The 16388-nt window shown below is 38.2% G+C and overlaps 1 protein-coding gene across 1 annotated transcript; it reads left to right on the top strand.

The window, feature by feature from the left end:
* Positions 1-7545: 7545 nt before the first annotated feature.
* Positions 7546-9305, top strand: LOC122068890 (expansin-A4-like). Its single transcript, XM_042632802.1, has 2 exons — positions 7546-7732; positions 8587-9305. Exons 1-2 carry the CDS (start codon positions 7546-7548, stop codon positions 9198-9200), a joined length of 801 nt encoding a protein of 266 aa, XP_042488736.1. The 3' UTR covers positions 9201-9305.
* Positions 9306-16388: the final 7083 nt, after the last annotated feature.

Raw genomic sequence — 16388 nt, 5'->3', positions numbered from 1 at the left:
AACAGCATTTCTGAATGGAGAGCTGTCAGAGAAGGTGTACATGAGACAACCTGAAGGTTTTGAGGAAAATAGTAAAGAGGACTTTGTTTGTATGCTAAAAAAGTCTCTTTATAGGTTAAAGCAAGCATCTCGACAATGGTACTTAAAATTTGATCGAGTTGTGACTTCTTTTGGTTTTGTAGAGAATCCAATCGATCAGTGCATATATCTGAAACTCAGTGGGAGTAGTTTCATCTTTCTTGTGCTCTATGTGGATGACATTCTGTTGGCTAGCAGCAACAAAACCTTATTGATGGAGACCAAGGATTTTCTTTTAGAAAACTTTGAAATGAAGGACATGGGTGAAGCAAGTTATGTGCTTGGAATCGAGATTAGTCGTGATAGGCCGCGGGGGTTACTTGGGCTATCACAACAGGCATATCTTGATAAAGTTTTAAAGAGGTTTAACATGTCTAAATGTTCTGGTGGTGAAGCACCCATCAGTAAAGGAGACAAGTTGAACAAGCAACAATGTCCAAAGAATGATATTGAGAGGAACTCAATGAATGACAAGCTTTATGCCTCTGCCGTTGGAAGTTTGATGTATGCACAAGTTTGTACTCGCCCTGACATTGCCTTTGCAATTAGTGTACTTGGCAGGTTTCAATCTGATGCTGGTTTGGCTCATTGGACTGCAGCCAAGAAGGTCATGCGCTATTTATAGCGAACAAAGGACTTCAAGCTAGTGTTCAGTAAATCAGAAAAATTTGAAGTTGTGGGGTATTCTGACTTGGACTTCAGTGGGTGTACTGATGATAGAAAGTCTACCTCTGGATACATTTTTGTATTGGGAGGAGGAGCTATTTCTTGGAAGAGTGTCAACCAAACTATTTTAGCTTCATCCACTATGTAAGCTGAGTTTGTGGCACTTTATGAAGCTACCAAGCAGGCAGTGTGACTGAGGAATTTTATATCTGAACTGAAAGTTGTAGATTCCATCTCTAAGCCTTTGCATTTGTGGTGTGACAATATTTCTGCTGTTTTCTTTGCAAAGAATAACAAGAGATCTAGCAGCTCCAAACACATTGAGATTAAATATCTTGTGGTTCGCGAGAAGATCAACACTGGGGAGATCGCTGTTGAGCATCTTATTACTGAAGAGATGGTTGCTGATCCTCTGACCAAAGCTCTTCCAGTGGGAATTTTTAAGACTCATGTTTCTAACATGGGTGTGATGGAATCTTTTGATATGCTTGTTTAGTGGGAGTTTACTTATCCATAGTGGTATTGTAATAAGCATTATTTTGTTAGATCATACATTATGAGCACAATCTATATTGAGGATGTTTACTTTCCAGTATAGTGTTCATTTATATTCTCTCTCATCGTATTGTTGTATAATTATTGTGGTTTACTTTGACATGTCACAGTTAATGGCGGTGTTTAGCCAAGTTTCGTGATTTATGGTGGTATTTAGCCTAAATCCATGGAGATGGTTGTTAACCATAGGCTGTATGCCAATGTGAGATATTAATACAAGAAAATGGTGGTTTGCCTAAGTATTGATTAATATCAAAGTTCTCTACCTATGAGGTTTTCAAGGTAGGCTGATCTTTAGATCAGGAATGGACCTATAAGGAAGGATATGTCTTATGTGATCACAGTTATGATATAATTCCTTATATCTATGTTTCCAGGCGATTTGAATTGATAATTTTCTGTTGTCTGTAACATTAGATAGTTATATGCCGTATATTGAGGTGTATTTTCTACTATTGTTCAATAATGGAGATTATTGATTGGATCAAAGTTTGTTTTGAGTGGTATTCAATCTTGGGATTATTTGGCCAGATGTCAATGGGAAAACATCAATATCAGTGTAGCCCAAGTGGGAGATTGTTAGGACTCTTATGTGGGCTTAACTGATATTGATTGACCCATTGGGTCCAAGAGAATAAGGACCACTCTAATTAGGAAACTTCTAGCCCTATTCTATTGTGGGAATGGAATAGGGTTTAGGAATTCTATTATATATAGAATACTAACGGTCCCTGCAGTTATTACTTTTCATAATAATATTTGGGAGCACTGCTTTCTCACAGAGCTAGTGTAGAGATAGAGAGAAGATCCCATAGTAAGAGGCTGCAGAAGATCTTAGTAGAAGGACCCATATTGCGTGGTTCTTCATCATAGTTCGTGGTACAAGCGTCAACCTTGATTTAGGGACTTTATTCACGCTCAACGGGTATGTGATTGATTTCTTTCTATTATTCATTCTTGTATTCTATACACTATAGGTAATTCAAATGATTCTAGGATTTAGAATCACTAACAGATGTGTGCTCATCTCCACCTGACCAGGCTGCCATGGCTGCTGGCCGAATTTCTGCTGATTCTTCTAGTTTCCAACGATCTAGGCGGCCCTCTTCCAAGCCATAATATCATTGCACCCATTGTAACAATTCTGATGTGCTGCCTGGATCTTCTCGCGGTTTCACCCCAAAATTTTCTGCAACAGCCGAGTCGTCTCCTGCTCCGGCAGTACCCCTTCTCTTACTACCGAGCAGATTCAGAATCCTCTCGCTCTAATCCCTCTTGGTAATCATCCTATGGTCAATATGGCAGTTAACATTCTTCATTCTAATGGATTTCTCCTTGGATTCTAGATTTTGGGGTAGCCGATCATATTACTGCATGATGCCTCTTTGTTCACCACCCTCACACCTTGCCCCTCTTTATTGCCTCTTGCTTCACATAATGGTTCTTTTGCTTCTGTTACACAGTTTGGCTCTCACTTTATTACCTGGATTTACTCTTCATCGGTTCTTACTTGTTCCTTCTTTTAAGTATAATTTGTTGCCTATAAGCAAATTCACTGCTTCTTCTAACTTTCTTGTCACCTTCACTATTGATTATTGTCTATTTCAGAGGTAGAAAGCATGGTGGTCTCTGCCTCCTTAATTCACCACTTCCTTTTGCTTTGGCGGCTGTCCCTAGAAATAACTTTGATATTTGGCATTGGAGATTGGGTCACCCAGGTCCCTCTTCTATGTCAAATTTGAATCTTCTTAATCCTGCAATTTCCCATTTTCGATTAGTGCACTTGCACCGTATGTCCTTTAGCTAAACAATCTTGCCTTCCATTTACTACTAGTACAATCACTACTAAGCCTTGTTTTGATCTAGTACATTTTGATGTTTGGGGACGGACCACTTCTTTATCTACCGCATACTATTTTTAAACCATTGTGGATGACTATTCTTGAAGTACTTGGTTATTTTTTATGTCCTCAAAATCTGAGATTAACCAATTAATTCCATAATTTTTTGCTATGGTTTACAATCAAGTTACCACCAAAATTAAGTGCATTCAGTCTAACAATGCCACTGAATTTTTTGATCAACCCACTTCTACATATCTTCAATCTTTGGGGCTCTTACAACAATCCAGCTGTGTTTCCACTCCACAACAAAATGGAGTTGTGGAACGTAAGCATAGACACCTCCTCAATGGTGCTCGGGCACTTCGCTTTCAATCTAGTATTCCTATTGAGTTTTGGGGAGAGTGTATTTTAAGAGCTACTTACTTGATAAATCATCTTCTGAGTAAAGTCTTGCAAGGGCACTCCCCTTATGAAATCCTTCATAACAAAGCACCTAGTCTTTCCAATTTATGGGCTTTTGGTTGCCTTTGCTTTGGACAGAATCATATTGTTCAACATAAATTTGATAAACAGGCTTCTCTAGGGGTGTTCATTGGCTATCCTTACAGCCAGAAGGGTTACTGGGTGCTTGTCCTCCAATATAAAAATATTTACGCGCCACGAGACATTGTGTTTCATGAACACATTTTTCCCTATGCCATCGTCCCTACAGCTTTGCCTCTTGGCTCAGTCATTCTTCCCTTTCCACCATCACACATAGGTGACCACTTATTGTTGACCTTCCTTCATCACCTACCACCGCCCCTACACCCCTTGATCCTCCTACAGAAATCCCCTTCTACCTACATCCCACGTTGATACCCCTTCCTCACTACCACCATTTGCACCTCCAGCCTGACCACAACGACATCGCCAGCCATCCCATCATCTTCCAGACTATCAATGCTTGTGCAGCCTGATACAATCATCATCTTCAGGTGCTCACTCTCCATCCTCTCATCCTTTACAAAGTTTCTTAATTACGATCGATTTAACCCCTCTCATAAGGCATTTCTTGCATCTGTTACTCTTGAGAATGAGCCTGCTACATTTACCGAGGCCTTGAAATACAAGGAAGGGAGGGATGTTATGCAGGATAAAATCCAAGCTTTGCCACAGAATAACACCTAGTTAATTGTACCTCTTCCTCCTGGAAAGAAACCCGTTGGATTCAAATAGGTGTATAAGATTCGTTCTGATGGCAGCATTGAGCGTTACAAGGTGCGCCTTTTGATGGACAAATTTTTAACATAGTAGATACTGTTGTAATCAGCAGTCATTAAAAGGGGGATGAATCAGTGAGTCTAATTCTGATTCCAAAAAACATGTTGATATATAACAAGGCAAACCCTGATGTACCCATCCCTGTACTTGTCCCTGTTTGCACACAGTCGTATGCAAACTCAGCCTCACATAGGCACTTCCAAGTGTGCACACTCATTCTGTATTTCACGCACTTCAATATATATAATGAAAACTACAAGCACACCTATAACATAGGGTTTTTACGAGGTTCAACAATTTGCCTATGTCCCCAGACTAGTGTCTGTAAGAGCTCCGTACCTACTTAACACACTACTTTTGGCTGCACCCATAGTCGGTAGTTCTCACACCCAATTTTCTCAAATCACAGCTAAAATAGTATTCGCAGTGCTAGTACAATGTGTGGCACCCACTACATGGGAGCACCCAGTCCCAATGCTTAGCACCCACTAAGCACCCAATAAATAAATACAAGTAATTTAGGCTTATAATGAATGGCCCTATGGTCAATCCCTTCCTAGCATTTACATCCACAACTAACCTAGAATACATACATGTAATGTAAATTTTGGGTTAGGAAATTTCACAATTGGTTGCCTGGATCATTTGGAACCTCCACTGACCACTTGAGCCTCCACTGACAAGCTCTCCCTTGTTCTCCTCTCTTCCCCTTGTCTTCTTGCTCTTTAAAACACCTCAACATACAATCCTCAAGCTCTCTTCTCTTCCCTTTTCTTTCTCTCTTGTCTTGGAGTCAGTACTCCACAATAGAGCTCACCAACCTCACACTCAAGCATTTAATGGATTAAAGAAGCTACTCTCATAACATTAAAGCTCAACACATGGACATCAATGGAGGGGAAGACTTCTCTTTACAATATCATAGCCTTGCAGTTCTCAAAAAATCAGATTTCTTGCTTCCATGGTGCAGAGGGAAAAATTTTGAAGAAATAGAGACTTGGATGGAAAAAAGTGGCTATGGAAATCAATAGTTATGTCCTCTTGAATTTAGGCTAACATGATTGCTCCATTTGGAATCTTCGAAGGTGTGGCATGGGCTGCACTAGCGATGTGCATAACGAGGGCGAAATCAGAGCCGCATATCAAGCAACATATGGGGCAATAAATTTTAGCGATTGGATTTGTCAACAGATAATTAAGAAGGGCCAGAGGATTAGAATCAGTTAAAGAACTAATGACATCACATTGATGCTCACGCATTCAGTCATCCTTCCATTAGCACATTTCTAGTTGTCTAATTTTCATTGGTTGCTTTTCCAGAATTCAAGGAAAGTTGTGTCTTTCTTTACAAAAAGGTAAATGGATCTTCGTCCGTTGGATTGGTTCCATGATCTTTAGTTCTAACAAGATCTGCTCATGAGGCTTAGATCGGAATCTTCGAACTATAGAGATGTGCGCGGTGCAACCACTCATTCAGCATCTAACAACATGGCCTAGCCACAATCATTGGATTGGACTAACTGCTCTTTTCCATATAGTAAACTAGCCATTCTCTTCCATATTAAACTACACAAAGCTCCCTGCCTTCATAACTTTTACATGCCAAACCTCCCCTACTGTCCAAATTTTGAAAATTGCACAAAAATCCTAAGAATTTGAAACTAATTCCAAAAATACCTTCACTAGTCGAGAGGTCTTGGCTAATACTGGTTTGGATTTTTCAGACCGATCTCATAAAAATGCGCATAAATTCTTTGTATAGTATCTGATCAAGATGAAATAAAATACGTTGGAACCACGACTCGATGATATACAACACGCCAAAAAAAGACCATAATGCCCCTGAACGATGCCGCAACTTCCTCATACAGAATCGAAACGTAATGAAACCAAGTGTGTTGGAAATATTAGATTTTCCTCGCGAGGTTACATAAAGAAGATTTCTTCGAAAAAAATTTATTTTCAATACCGAAACTGGCCCTGATTACCACAAAAGTCATCTTTTGACTGCGAATGCCATAACTTCTTCATACGGTATCAAAGCATGACAAAATTAAGGCATGTTGGATTGGATAAATTATGCTCTAACTTTTTCATGAAAAAATAATCTTCCAAAAAAATTATTTTCACTGCAAAAAATTCCTCGAAGCGTAAATAGGCCAAATTTTTCAGTTTTGACCCAGAATCATGCACCACCTACCATGGATGTATCAATCCACTCTATGCACACCATGTGGCTCTGTTATCTCATCAGAGATACTGAACACTGACACATCACCCAAAATGATCATGTCATCACCATCACATGACCGACGTTGCCAACAAGGACAACCATAAAGAAACAGATACTAGATAGATGCAACATATGTATATGGTTGAAAATTGCCACACATCATCTGTTATGTGGCTTAAATTGGATTAGCCATCCTACAAGTTTCGTGAAACAACTTTCTACCAAAAATCTGAAAGTGATAAGTAGTGCCAAAATAACTGAAAATCAGTGCAAAAATAACTTTTTGGTTGAAGTCCAGTGCAAAAATAACTGCAAATCAATTTTGGCAAAAATACATAAATGACTCTTGATTAATTTTTTGTTTTTGTGTTTTATCAATTTTTTTATATAGAAACAAGCTCCATATATGATACCAAATACAGCCAAAACCATTTTTATGAACAAAAAAAGAAAAGAAAACTGATGCCAAAGAGGGCCTTAGTTGGGCCTATTAATTGAAGCTCAGTTTGTACCAAAAAAAAAAAAATTAAAGTCAGTTACTCATTTTTCATTTATCCCTTGCAGCTTCGGGTTATCCACCTAATATTACAAAATGTCTAGTTAGCTTCCTTAATTCCATAACTATTTTCAGTAAATTATAATTTATTTTATTAATTTTTTCAATGCACATCATACATGTGTAATAATCAGTTTCGGGTCCAGTAAATAAGAGTCCTTCTATATCTTGTCAGCTCAACTTAAGGACTAAATGACCCTTTCAGTCTGGCTCAGAAACGCCTTTTGTGCCAGATGCATTGGCCAATGAGAACACAGGCAGGGAGCATCTCCAACGCTCAAGGGGGCAATGTGGTCATTTTGGACCTGCCATGTCTAGACGTTTCCTGACTATAAATACATGACATAAACATGAAGGTTAAGGTAACTACAGAGATAGAGAGAGGAAGGATGGCCCGGTGTTGGTCTAGGTTGTGGATTATAGCAATGGCTTTCTTGGTTATTAGTGTAGGTTTGAATGTGTTTGTGACCAAAAGTGATGGGTGGGAAGCTGCACATGCGACGTTCTACGGTGATATGAGTGGCAATGAAACCATGCGTAAGTCATGAGTTTGTGACTTGAAGCTCCTTTTTACCTTCTGGAATGAAAGTATATTCAGATGTTCTACATTTTTTCCAATTTTTATGATGACTTGTTTATTACTTTATTGTACCAATATATCATTGCAGTAATACAATTTTGGGAGAGGTTGAAGGCAGTGTGGCCCTCCCTTTTGTGGAGTGTATAGAAGCATCAAGAGGGGATAGGATTTTTACTTTTCATGAGAGGTGGGGCAACATTTTGCCACCCTCCAAATCTTCTCCAGTGGTTGGGGTGCCCAAAGAGGTATCCGGCAACTAGGAGAACCCGGGTATGTACCCCAACACATGGACGGATCCTCCAACCTTCGGATGCCTCTCTAAGGAGTCCAATCGTTGGAGAGGATCCTCAGCCCCCCTTGTGTCTAGGTGCAGGCCACGCTATCTTTCAGCTTCTTTTCCCTATATTTTATGAGAAAAAGAACCTTGTGGTCTGGCATAGGGAATGGCTAGATACAGTCCTTGAAAATAGGGGGTTGTGAAAAGATGCCCATGAGCCTATGTTTCTCAAGGGCTGTGTCTAGGCATTTCCTACGAGACCAGGCAAGGTTCCTCCTTCTAAACATACTTTTATGTTTGCAAGAACTTTGCTATAGCTTTTTCTTTTATTTTAAAAGAAAGAATGCTACCTGATCATGTGGTTTCTGCACCAAATGTCACTTTATAATTTTATATTCATTTCTATATTATAGCATTTTATTATTTTATTCAAACTTTTTAATCGCACTTTAATTCGCTTTTCCTGTCTTGGGAAAAACTCAATATTGATTTTTTTTTGTGTCAAAACTCAATATTGATTGTTTGTGGCAACAGAGGGAGCCTGTGGCTACGGCAATCTAATAGAACAAGGATATGGGCTAGAGACAACAGCTCTAAGCACTGCACTCTTTAACGATGGACTCACTTGTGGTGCTTGTTATGAAATCATGTGTGACAATACCTCAACACAATGGTGCCTTCCAGGCACCGTCCATGTAACAGCCACCAACTTCTGTCCACCAAACTATAGCAAGCCTGATGAGAACTGGTGCAACCCTCCATTGAAGCACTTCGATCTCTCCCAGCCTATGTTTGTCAAGATTGCACAGTACAAGGCTGGCATTGTTCCGATTAACTATCGGCGCATCCCATGTATCAAGACCGGAGGCTTAAAGTTCGAGATGAAGGGAAATCCATACTGGATATTGGTGTTGGTGTACAATGTTGCCGGTGCCGGAGACATTAAAGGCGTGAAGATTAAGGGTTCGAACACAGATTGGATACAAATGTCAAGAAATTGGGGCCAAAACTGGCAAACTGATACACAATTCTTAGGGCAAAGTTTGTCATTCCAAGTCACTGCTAGTGATGGTAAGATGGTGCAGTCTGATAATGTTGTACCAAGTGATTGGAAATTAGGGCAAACCTTTGAGGGGAAGCAATTCTGAAGATAAATAAAGGGTCTTTTACATGATTGTGTGAAGTTGTATTGAGTTCTCTAAATAATGTTTTGAACTTGGAAAGTCAGTTTCAGTGAATATTAAATTGGAGTTGTATTCTGTCTTAAATACTAAAAACTTTGCTAGACTTGCCAGGCCATTGAATTTTTTTTTCTTTTCTTTTTTGGTAATACATCATAAAATCCAAAGAACTTTCCCCTCAGAGGAAAGAAAGTAAAGAAAAGAAAAGAAAAGAAAAAAAATAGAAAGAATACATGGAGAGAACTCCACAACACCCTCGATGGCAAACCAACCAAAGAAGAAAGAAGGACAAAGCCATAAGCAAAACAACATTCTCTTTCCAACATGCCATCCTCTCTTGCAGTTTCCATAACCGAAAAATAGTTCCAAATACTCAGAATGGGTTGGCAACACGCAAGCTGAGCATGCGAGGAAAACCCACCGAAAAAAACCCTCCTCAAAAATGGCTCAGCTCTCACTTTTTCCTTGCAATAACCACCTGCTAATTGAAAATAGCCCATTTTTCATTATAGATAGAAACTGCTTCAATCTGATCACAGGAAAGATTTTAAGTAGAGACTTAATATACAACAAAATTGTAAAACTCTGGTATAGTAGGTTAAGGGAAGAGCTATTCTCCATCCAACTAAAAAAGTAAAAAGAATCTCTAAAAATTCTAGAGATTTTAGAATTGTCCCAGGAGCACTGAAATGTTTCTGGATAGCTGAACAAATGCTGGAATATTGTAGAAATTGTCGGTAGAGAGCTGAAAAGTCAATTTTCTTTCTCCTACCGAAGTTATATTTTGCATCTAGATTAACAATATGTAATTATTTTGTGTATTTGCACACCTCATGAGTTAGGGTTTTCAGGCTCTTGTTGGCATACTGATTACCATGTATTTCATTGCTATGATGTATTAGTGTGTATATATATATATATATATGGAATACTTAAATCGAAACACAAACAAATAATTTCAAAAATTGGATCTACAGATCTACGTATATTCCAAATTCTGGCCTTCTTCAATTAGGTTCTCAAACCAAGGCTGGAAACGGCTAAATAATTAAATCTCAAACTCATTCTGGTGGAACCTTTCAAGTCAAAGAAAAACTACACAAAATTTGATTAAATCTCAAACTCATCTTGGCGGAACCTTCCGAGTTAGAGGAAAACTACACAAAATTTTCACGAGATTGTGAAACTGTCATCCCTAGCAGGTCATTATATTGCTGGTCTTATTCTAAAATATGAATGTGGTATGTGATTTGACTGTCATCCTACCGGACCATTTCAAAACCAGCGGTTAGACACTAGAGAATTCAAAACCTTGAGAATCTTCCCATTTGAAATGCTGGGAACTACGATTGAGCTAACCCCGATGAAGGTTATGTAGGGAGTTTGACACAATCAAATTCAGTCACATCCATTGTCAGGGAAATGGATTCTGATCGGAAGGAGAGAGAGAGTGAGGGTTAACCCTACCTCCTTTTCTCCTTCATTCCCTTTTGGGGTTTTCTGTGGAATATTTCCTATTGTCGCTTTCCGGCTTATTTCCTCTCACCTATCCGCCTTGCAGGCTGATGTCTCCAAACATGTTTGGAGACTATGGGGTGTGGGAAAAGTATGATTTTTGGAGTAGCCATTTAGGATTTAGGGCCCAGAACCCTATTGTGGACCCCAATTCCAATCGAGTGATCAAGCTCATGTAGGGGGTTGAATTCCTATGAAATGATGGAACCCCCGAATTTGACTTCATATTTCGGTCTTTCCTAGAGATAGGCGTGTAAGGTTATGAGTGTGAGAAGGTGTTAGGCACCCACCTCGCCCGAAATTTCCGGTCTTTCTTCTAGATGCTTGGATTGCGAATATTCTCCCCCAAGAATTTTAATAGCCTAAGCCAATATGGAAGATTTATCACATAAAATAATGTAACACATGTATATAATTGCATGAAATGATTGCAAAAAATATTCACATGGAATAATACATAATCTGTATTAAAATCATATAAAATGAAAAGTTTCATAAAATAATATAAAATGCAACTAATTTATTTACATATATGTGCGATGCTTCATGAAATGATGACTATGATTGTTATTTTATGTGAGTAACACATATGATAATGCATATAATACTGAAGTAGACTATCATTTAATGTACAAATGCATAAATTAATACATGAAATGATAAAAAGGAGTAATAATGCATGTGGAGATAGGGTATGTATCATGCACACAAATGAAATTGCGATCTAATATTTATATGAAACGACTTATAACAATAATGAAATTTTTAGTAATCCTCCCCAACTCAAGGGCATATATTTAACTTTCTTCCCACTATCTTGGAGAAAATAAAACTTCCGGCATGGGCAAGAAATCTAACAGGACTTTCGTGTTATGGTGTAGAAATGATTTTGGTTTTGGGAATTTGGGCTATGCTTCCTCACTATATTCCTAAAATAGGAATCAGCTGCGGGAATATGGGCAAGGCTTCCATACTATATTCGCAGAATAGGAATTAATTGTGGGAATATGGACAGAGCTTCTACGTTATATTCCTATAATAGGAATCAGCTAGGGGAATACGGGCAGGGCATCCACGCTATATTCCAAGAATAGGAATCAGCTGTGGGAATATGGGCAGGCTTCCCTGCTATATTCCCATAACAGGAACCAGTTGGGGGAATACGGGCAGGGCTTCCGTGCAATAATAGAAATATTGAAATTAACTACAGAAATTTAAGAAGTGCTTCCGTACTAACTTGAAATGGATGACGCAAGCTTCCATACTAGGGCATAGACTTCAGCGAGCTTTGGACGATCGGCTCTGAAATCTCCTAGAATATTGCATTTTTTTCTCTCTCTCTCTCTTTATTTTTTTCAGGGGCTTCTAAAACAGGGATTTCTCTCTCTCCGGATTTCTCCGCCTCTTTCATGATGACCCCGGATCAACAATTTATAGTAAAAATGAGACATTTGTAAAGAATTTTTACAAGGCTTACCATCTCCGTGGAAAACCAATTCTTAAGGGGTAGGATCCCTGTAAGCCTTAAAAGGAGATGGTAAGTAAGGACTTACGTAGAGATGGTAAGGCTTACCATCTCCGTGGAAACCATTTCTTGTATCCATGGAAGGCAATAGAGTGGGCGAGCTACCTAATAGCCTGGGCAGCTGTAGACTTGGGCAGTTGCAGTTGATGCTTATCAGCTGAGAGGAAGGCGGTAGGTTTGGTTTGATTTGGGTTAGTCTAATTTGGTTCGAGTTTGGTCTAGTTTAACTAGTTCAAAGTTTAGGTAGGCAATATGGCACATTTGGGTATCTGTTTCTTTTGTTCAAGATATCAATGGGATCGTATTTTCGAATACTCTCCAATGATATAGGAATCGAGCACATGCTAGGCTCGATTGTCGTATTCTGGAAAAAGGTACTAATGACCACTTTCGGTCAACCTCCACGCATCATTTTAAAACTATTGGGCTAAACTCCTAACCAATCTTATGCTCAATTGTACTCTGTAAGCTCTTGCATAACGGCTTTAGGTTGGGATAACTGGGATTGGCCAGAATAGTCTGGACTTGTGCCGAAAATTGAATTCCTTTCCGAAAGAGAGAATACATGTTTCATCATTATCATTGCCCATAACTCATCATTGCCAAGGGGGGAACAAAATTTGATGTCTACAACCATGCACCATTATGTAGCCATATAGTATAATCATGCTCATATCTTGATCCCCATCCCCCACATGTCTTCTATATTTGCATGCAGAACTACGAATAGCTCGATACCTTTTCAGGGTACGTAGGCAAACTGACTCAGTCAAATGCATCAACTTCCATACACATATCTAGTGTCCCTCCCCCCCCCCCCACACACACACATATTTGACAATAATATTTACACTTAAGCAGTAATATTAAGCAAGTTCAATATCTAGCCCTAATTAGTAAGACTGATTAACCTAGGAGTTGATCTACATAGAAATGTAGGTAGAGACCGGTCATTGGTCGGATGGAGCCCGGTGCATAAAACCTTCCCAGCAAGTGAATTTGCACTTACTCGGATATCTGGTCATAAGAACTTTGCCTTATCCAATAAAATCAATTCTCTATCCCGAAAGGGGCGGACATTTATGGGTCTAAGACCCTGATCTAGGTGGAGACTCCCTCAAATAATAGCAATCAACTTTGCCTTATCCCTCTCCAGTTATCATAATAAACCCTTCAAGAGAATGGACGATCTGAGGAAAGCAGAATTAGGTTAGCCAGCTTCCTAGTTTTTTCCCTCCTTTCATTATCATAGAGAGTGGGAAATGTTGGGATGAGTTGCAGTATCTTCTACAGTATTATAGTTAAACAAGCAATAAGAACAAAGAGAAGGGAGACATATCAACCCTTTGTACCTACAGTCTTATCTTCTCATTACATGCATTTAGCCTTATCCAATAAAATCAATTCTTTATCCTGAAAGGGGCGGACATTTATGGGTCTAAGACCCTGATCTAGGTGGAGACTCCCTCAAATAATAGCAATCAACTTTGCCTTATCCCTCACGAGTTCTCATAATAAACCCTTCAAGAGAATGGGCGATCTGAGGAAGGTAGAATTAGGTTAGCCAGCTTCCTGGTTTTTTCCCCTCCTTTCATTATCATAGAGTGGGAAATGTTGGGACAAGTTCCAGTATCTTCTACAGTATTATATTTAAACAAGCAATAAGAACAAAGAGAAGGGAGACATATCTACACTTTGTACCTACAATCTTATCTTCTCATTACATGCATTTAGCCTTATCCAATAAAACCAATTCTCTATCCTCAAAGGGGCGGACATTTATGGGTCTAAGATGCCGATCTAAATGGAGACTCCCTCATATAAATGCAATCAATTTTGCCTTATCCCTCTCCAGTTCTGATAATAAACCCTTCAAGAGAATGGACAATCTGAGGAAGGCAGAATTAGGTTAGCCAACATCTTGGTTTTTTCCCCTCCTTTCATGATCATAGAGAGTGGGAAATGTTGGGACGAGTTGCAGTATCTTCCACAGTATTATAGTTGGACAAGCAATAAGAACAAAGAGAACGAAGACATATCAGCCCTTTGTACCTACAATCTTATCTTTTCATTACATGCATTTAAATAGATATTACATAGCAGGTATAACTACTGCGTATCAATATACTCTACTACAACATGACAAGAGAAATTAACTACTTAAACTAATAAGATAACTACGGATTATCTAATATCACTACAACATAGCACGTCTTATACCTCTTCTAGGTACTAGCATGCTAGACTAATTCATGTAACAACTTACCTACTCGAGCTCTTATTTATGACAATATGTTATTAATCAAATTTAGTTTCATATCACAATCGTACACCAATATACCCACCATTATGGTTATGGGGCATTCAATCTTCATTTTCGAATTTCTCATCCTTTTTTTTTTTTTTTTTTTGGGTACTTCTCCGAAATTTGTGAAGCATTAAATGATGCAAAGACTCAAAAGCTCTTCTTTGGAGAACTATCCATGCTGGAATCCCAACAAAAGACATTTTATCAAAATGGGTGGATATTGATCCCATTGTGGATTTTGCCACAACAAACAGGAATTCTTATACCATTTGTTGTTTGAATGTGAGTCTTCAAGTAGAATTCGGGCTGCTTGCATATTGGGCTTTAAACCCAACTGATATCTGGATTTTTATGTCAATAACATTATTATGTATTGTTTTAACTCTGGTGTTACTCCTAAGAAAGATTTGACTTTATTTTTTTTAATTTTTTTTTTTTTTTTTTTTTTTTTTATTTTTTTATTTTTTTATTTTTTTTTATTTCATTTGGAAATATAGAAACCAAACTCTATTCTGTGACCAAAAATCTGATCCTTCAGCTATTCTCAAACAGGTTGAGAACTGGATCTCGAATAGAATTTCCAACAAAAAAAATGGAGCTCAGGTGATATTTGATATCTTGCATTATAATACTTTGACCCATCCCCCTCATAGCAAATCACCCTCATTATCACAAGTGTCACATATAATACAAAAAAATGGCTATTTGCTTTTTTTTTCGAAAAGAAATGCATCTTATGTGAGGCAAATTACTTGTTAACAAGAGAAAATGGTGAGGCGGCAGCTTTAGGCCTACTCAAAGGAATGTCAAAAGCAAGGAATACGGAGTGGAAGGTGGATGCGGTATAGAGTGATGAAGAAGAAATTGGACTGTTTTTTGAGAGGAAGTATGAACATTTGCCAATCCTATGGCCAATGATATTAATATAACTATATTTGGAGACGAATAAAATTCCCAACCATCCCAATTTTTGTATTAAAACTAACAGTCGACATGTGGGGGAACTTAAATCTATAACCAAGGAGGTTACTATAAAAAAAACAATCCATCTATAAATCGGATATGATGTATAATTTATGAGACTCTATTCATTATAGTTTTCTCTTGTTTGAATAAAAAAAAAAAATTATGCAACGACTCGTCAAATTTTCTGAAATTATAGATATGAGCATTGGTGCATGCCAAATATTTTTGGGGCCAAACAAAGCAAAATAATTGTTAATCGAAGACGTGGTATAAGAGATTGAATCCTCTGCACGTACACTCACCTAAATATACATGTAAGGGTCCAACACTTGTCCCATTTCCTTTCATATATACCCCTCTTTATCATAATAATAGCAGAAAATGGGACAAATGTTGGATCCTCACATGTACTTGCAGGTGAACATGAACGTAGGTGCAAAGGATCAATTCTCGAAGTAGAACCATTCCTTGGTAAGGGTGTCAAAGAAACCTCTAAAACCTTAAATTGGAAAGAGGCAATGTGAACAGGAAAAAAAAGAAGCTAAAACATGTGTTTGCACATGCGTTCAGCAAGACTTATGTTTCGGAAGCTAACACCTCCCCATATACTTCCATAAATACTCATCTTCGTCCTGTAAAAATGTTATAAATGAATCATAAAGAAGTCCTATCACTTTTCTATTAGTTCCAATCATGGTTTTAGTTCACGGAATCGAAAAGGGTATCAGTCATCCCAACAACTGATATGATACCAAAATAGATCGATATCAGATATATATATATATATATATATATATAATACCCTTGCTTTCTTAAAAATGTTTTTTTTTTTTTTTTTTGG

This window comes from Macadamia integrifolia, unplaced genomic scaffold (genome assembly GCF_013358625.1).
Source record: "Macadamia integrifolia cultivar HAES 741 unplaced genomic scaffold, SCU_Mint_v3 scaffold478, whole genome shotgun sequence".
Taxonomy (NCBI): Eukaryota; Viridiplantae; Streptophyta; class Magnoliopsida; order Proteales; family Proteaceae; genus Macadamia; species Macadamia integrifolia.
Note: the sequence above shows the minus strand (reverse complement) of the source record. Positions and strands in the feature narration are given on the sequence as shown.

What these genes read in the sequence shown, in the direction of transcription:
- LOC122068890 (XM_042632802.1), top strand. Translation starts at nt 7,546, where the DNA reads ATGAAGGTTAAGGTAACTACAGAGATAGAGAGAGGAAGGATGGCCCGG. An exon ending in GAGTGGCAATGAAACCATGC is followed by an intron (nt 7,733 to 8,586) that starts GTAAGTCATGAG and finishes TTGTGGCAACAG; the next exon opens with AGGGAGCCTGTGGCTACGGC.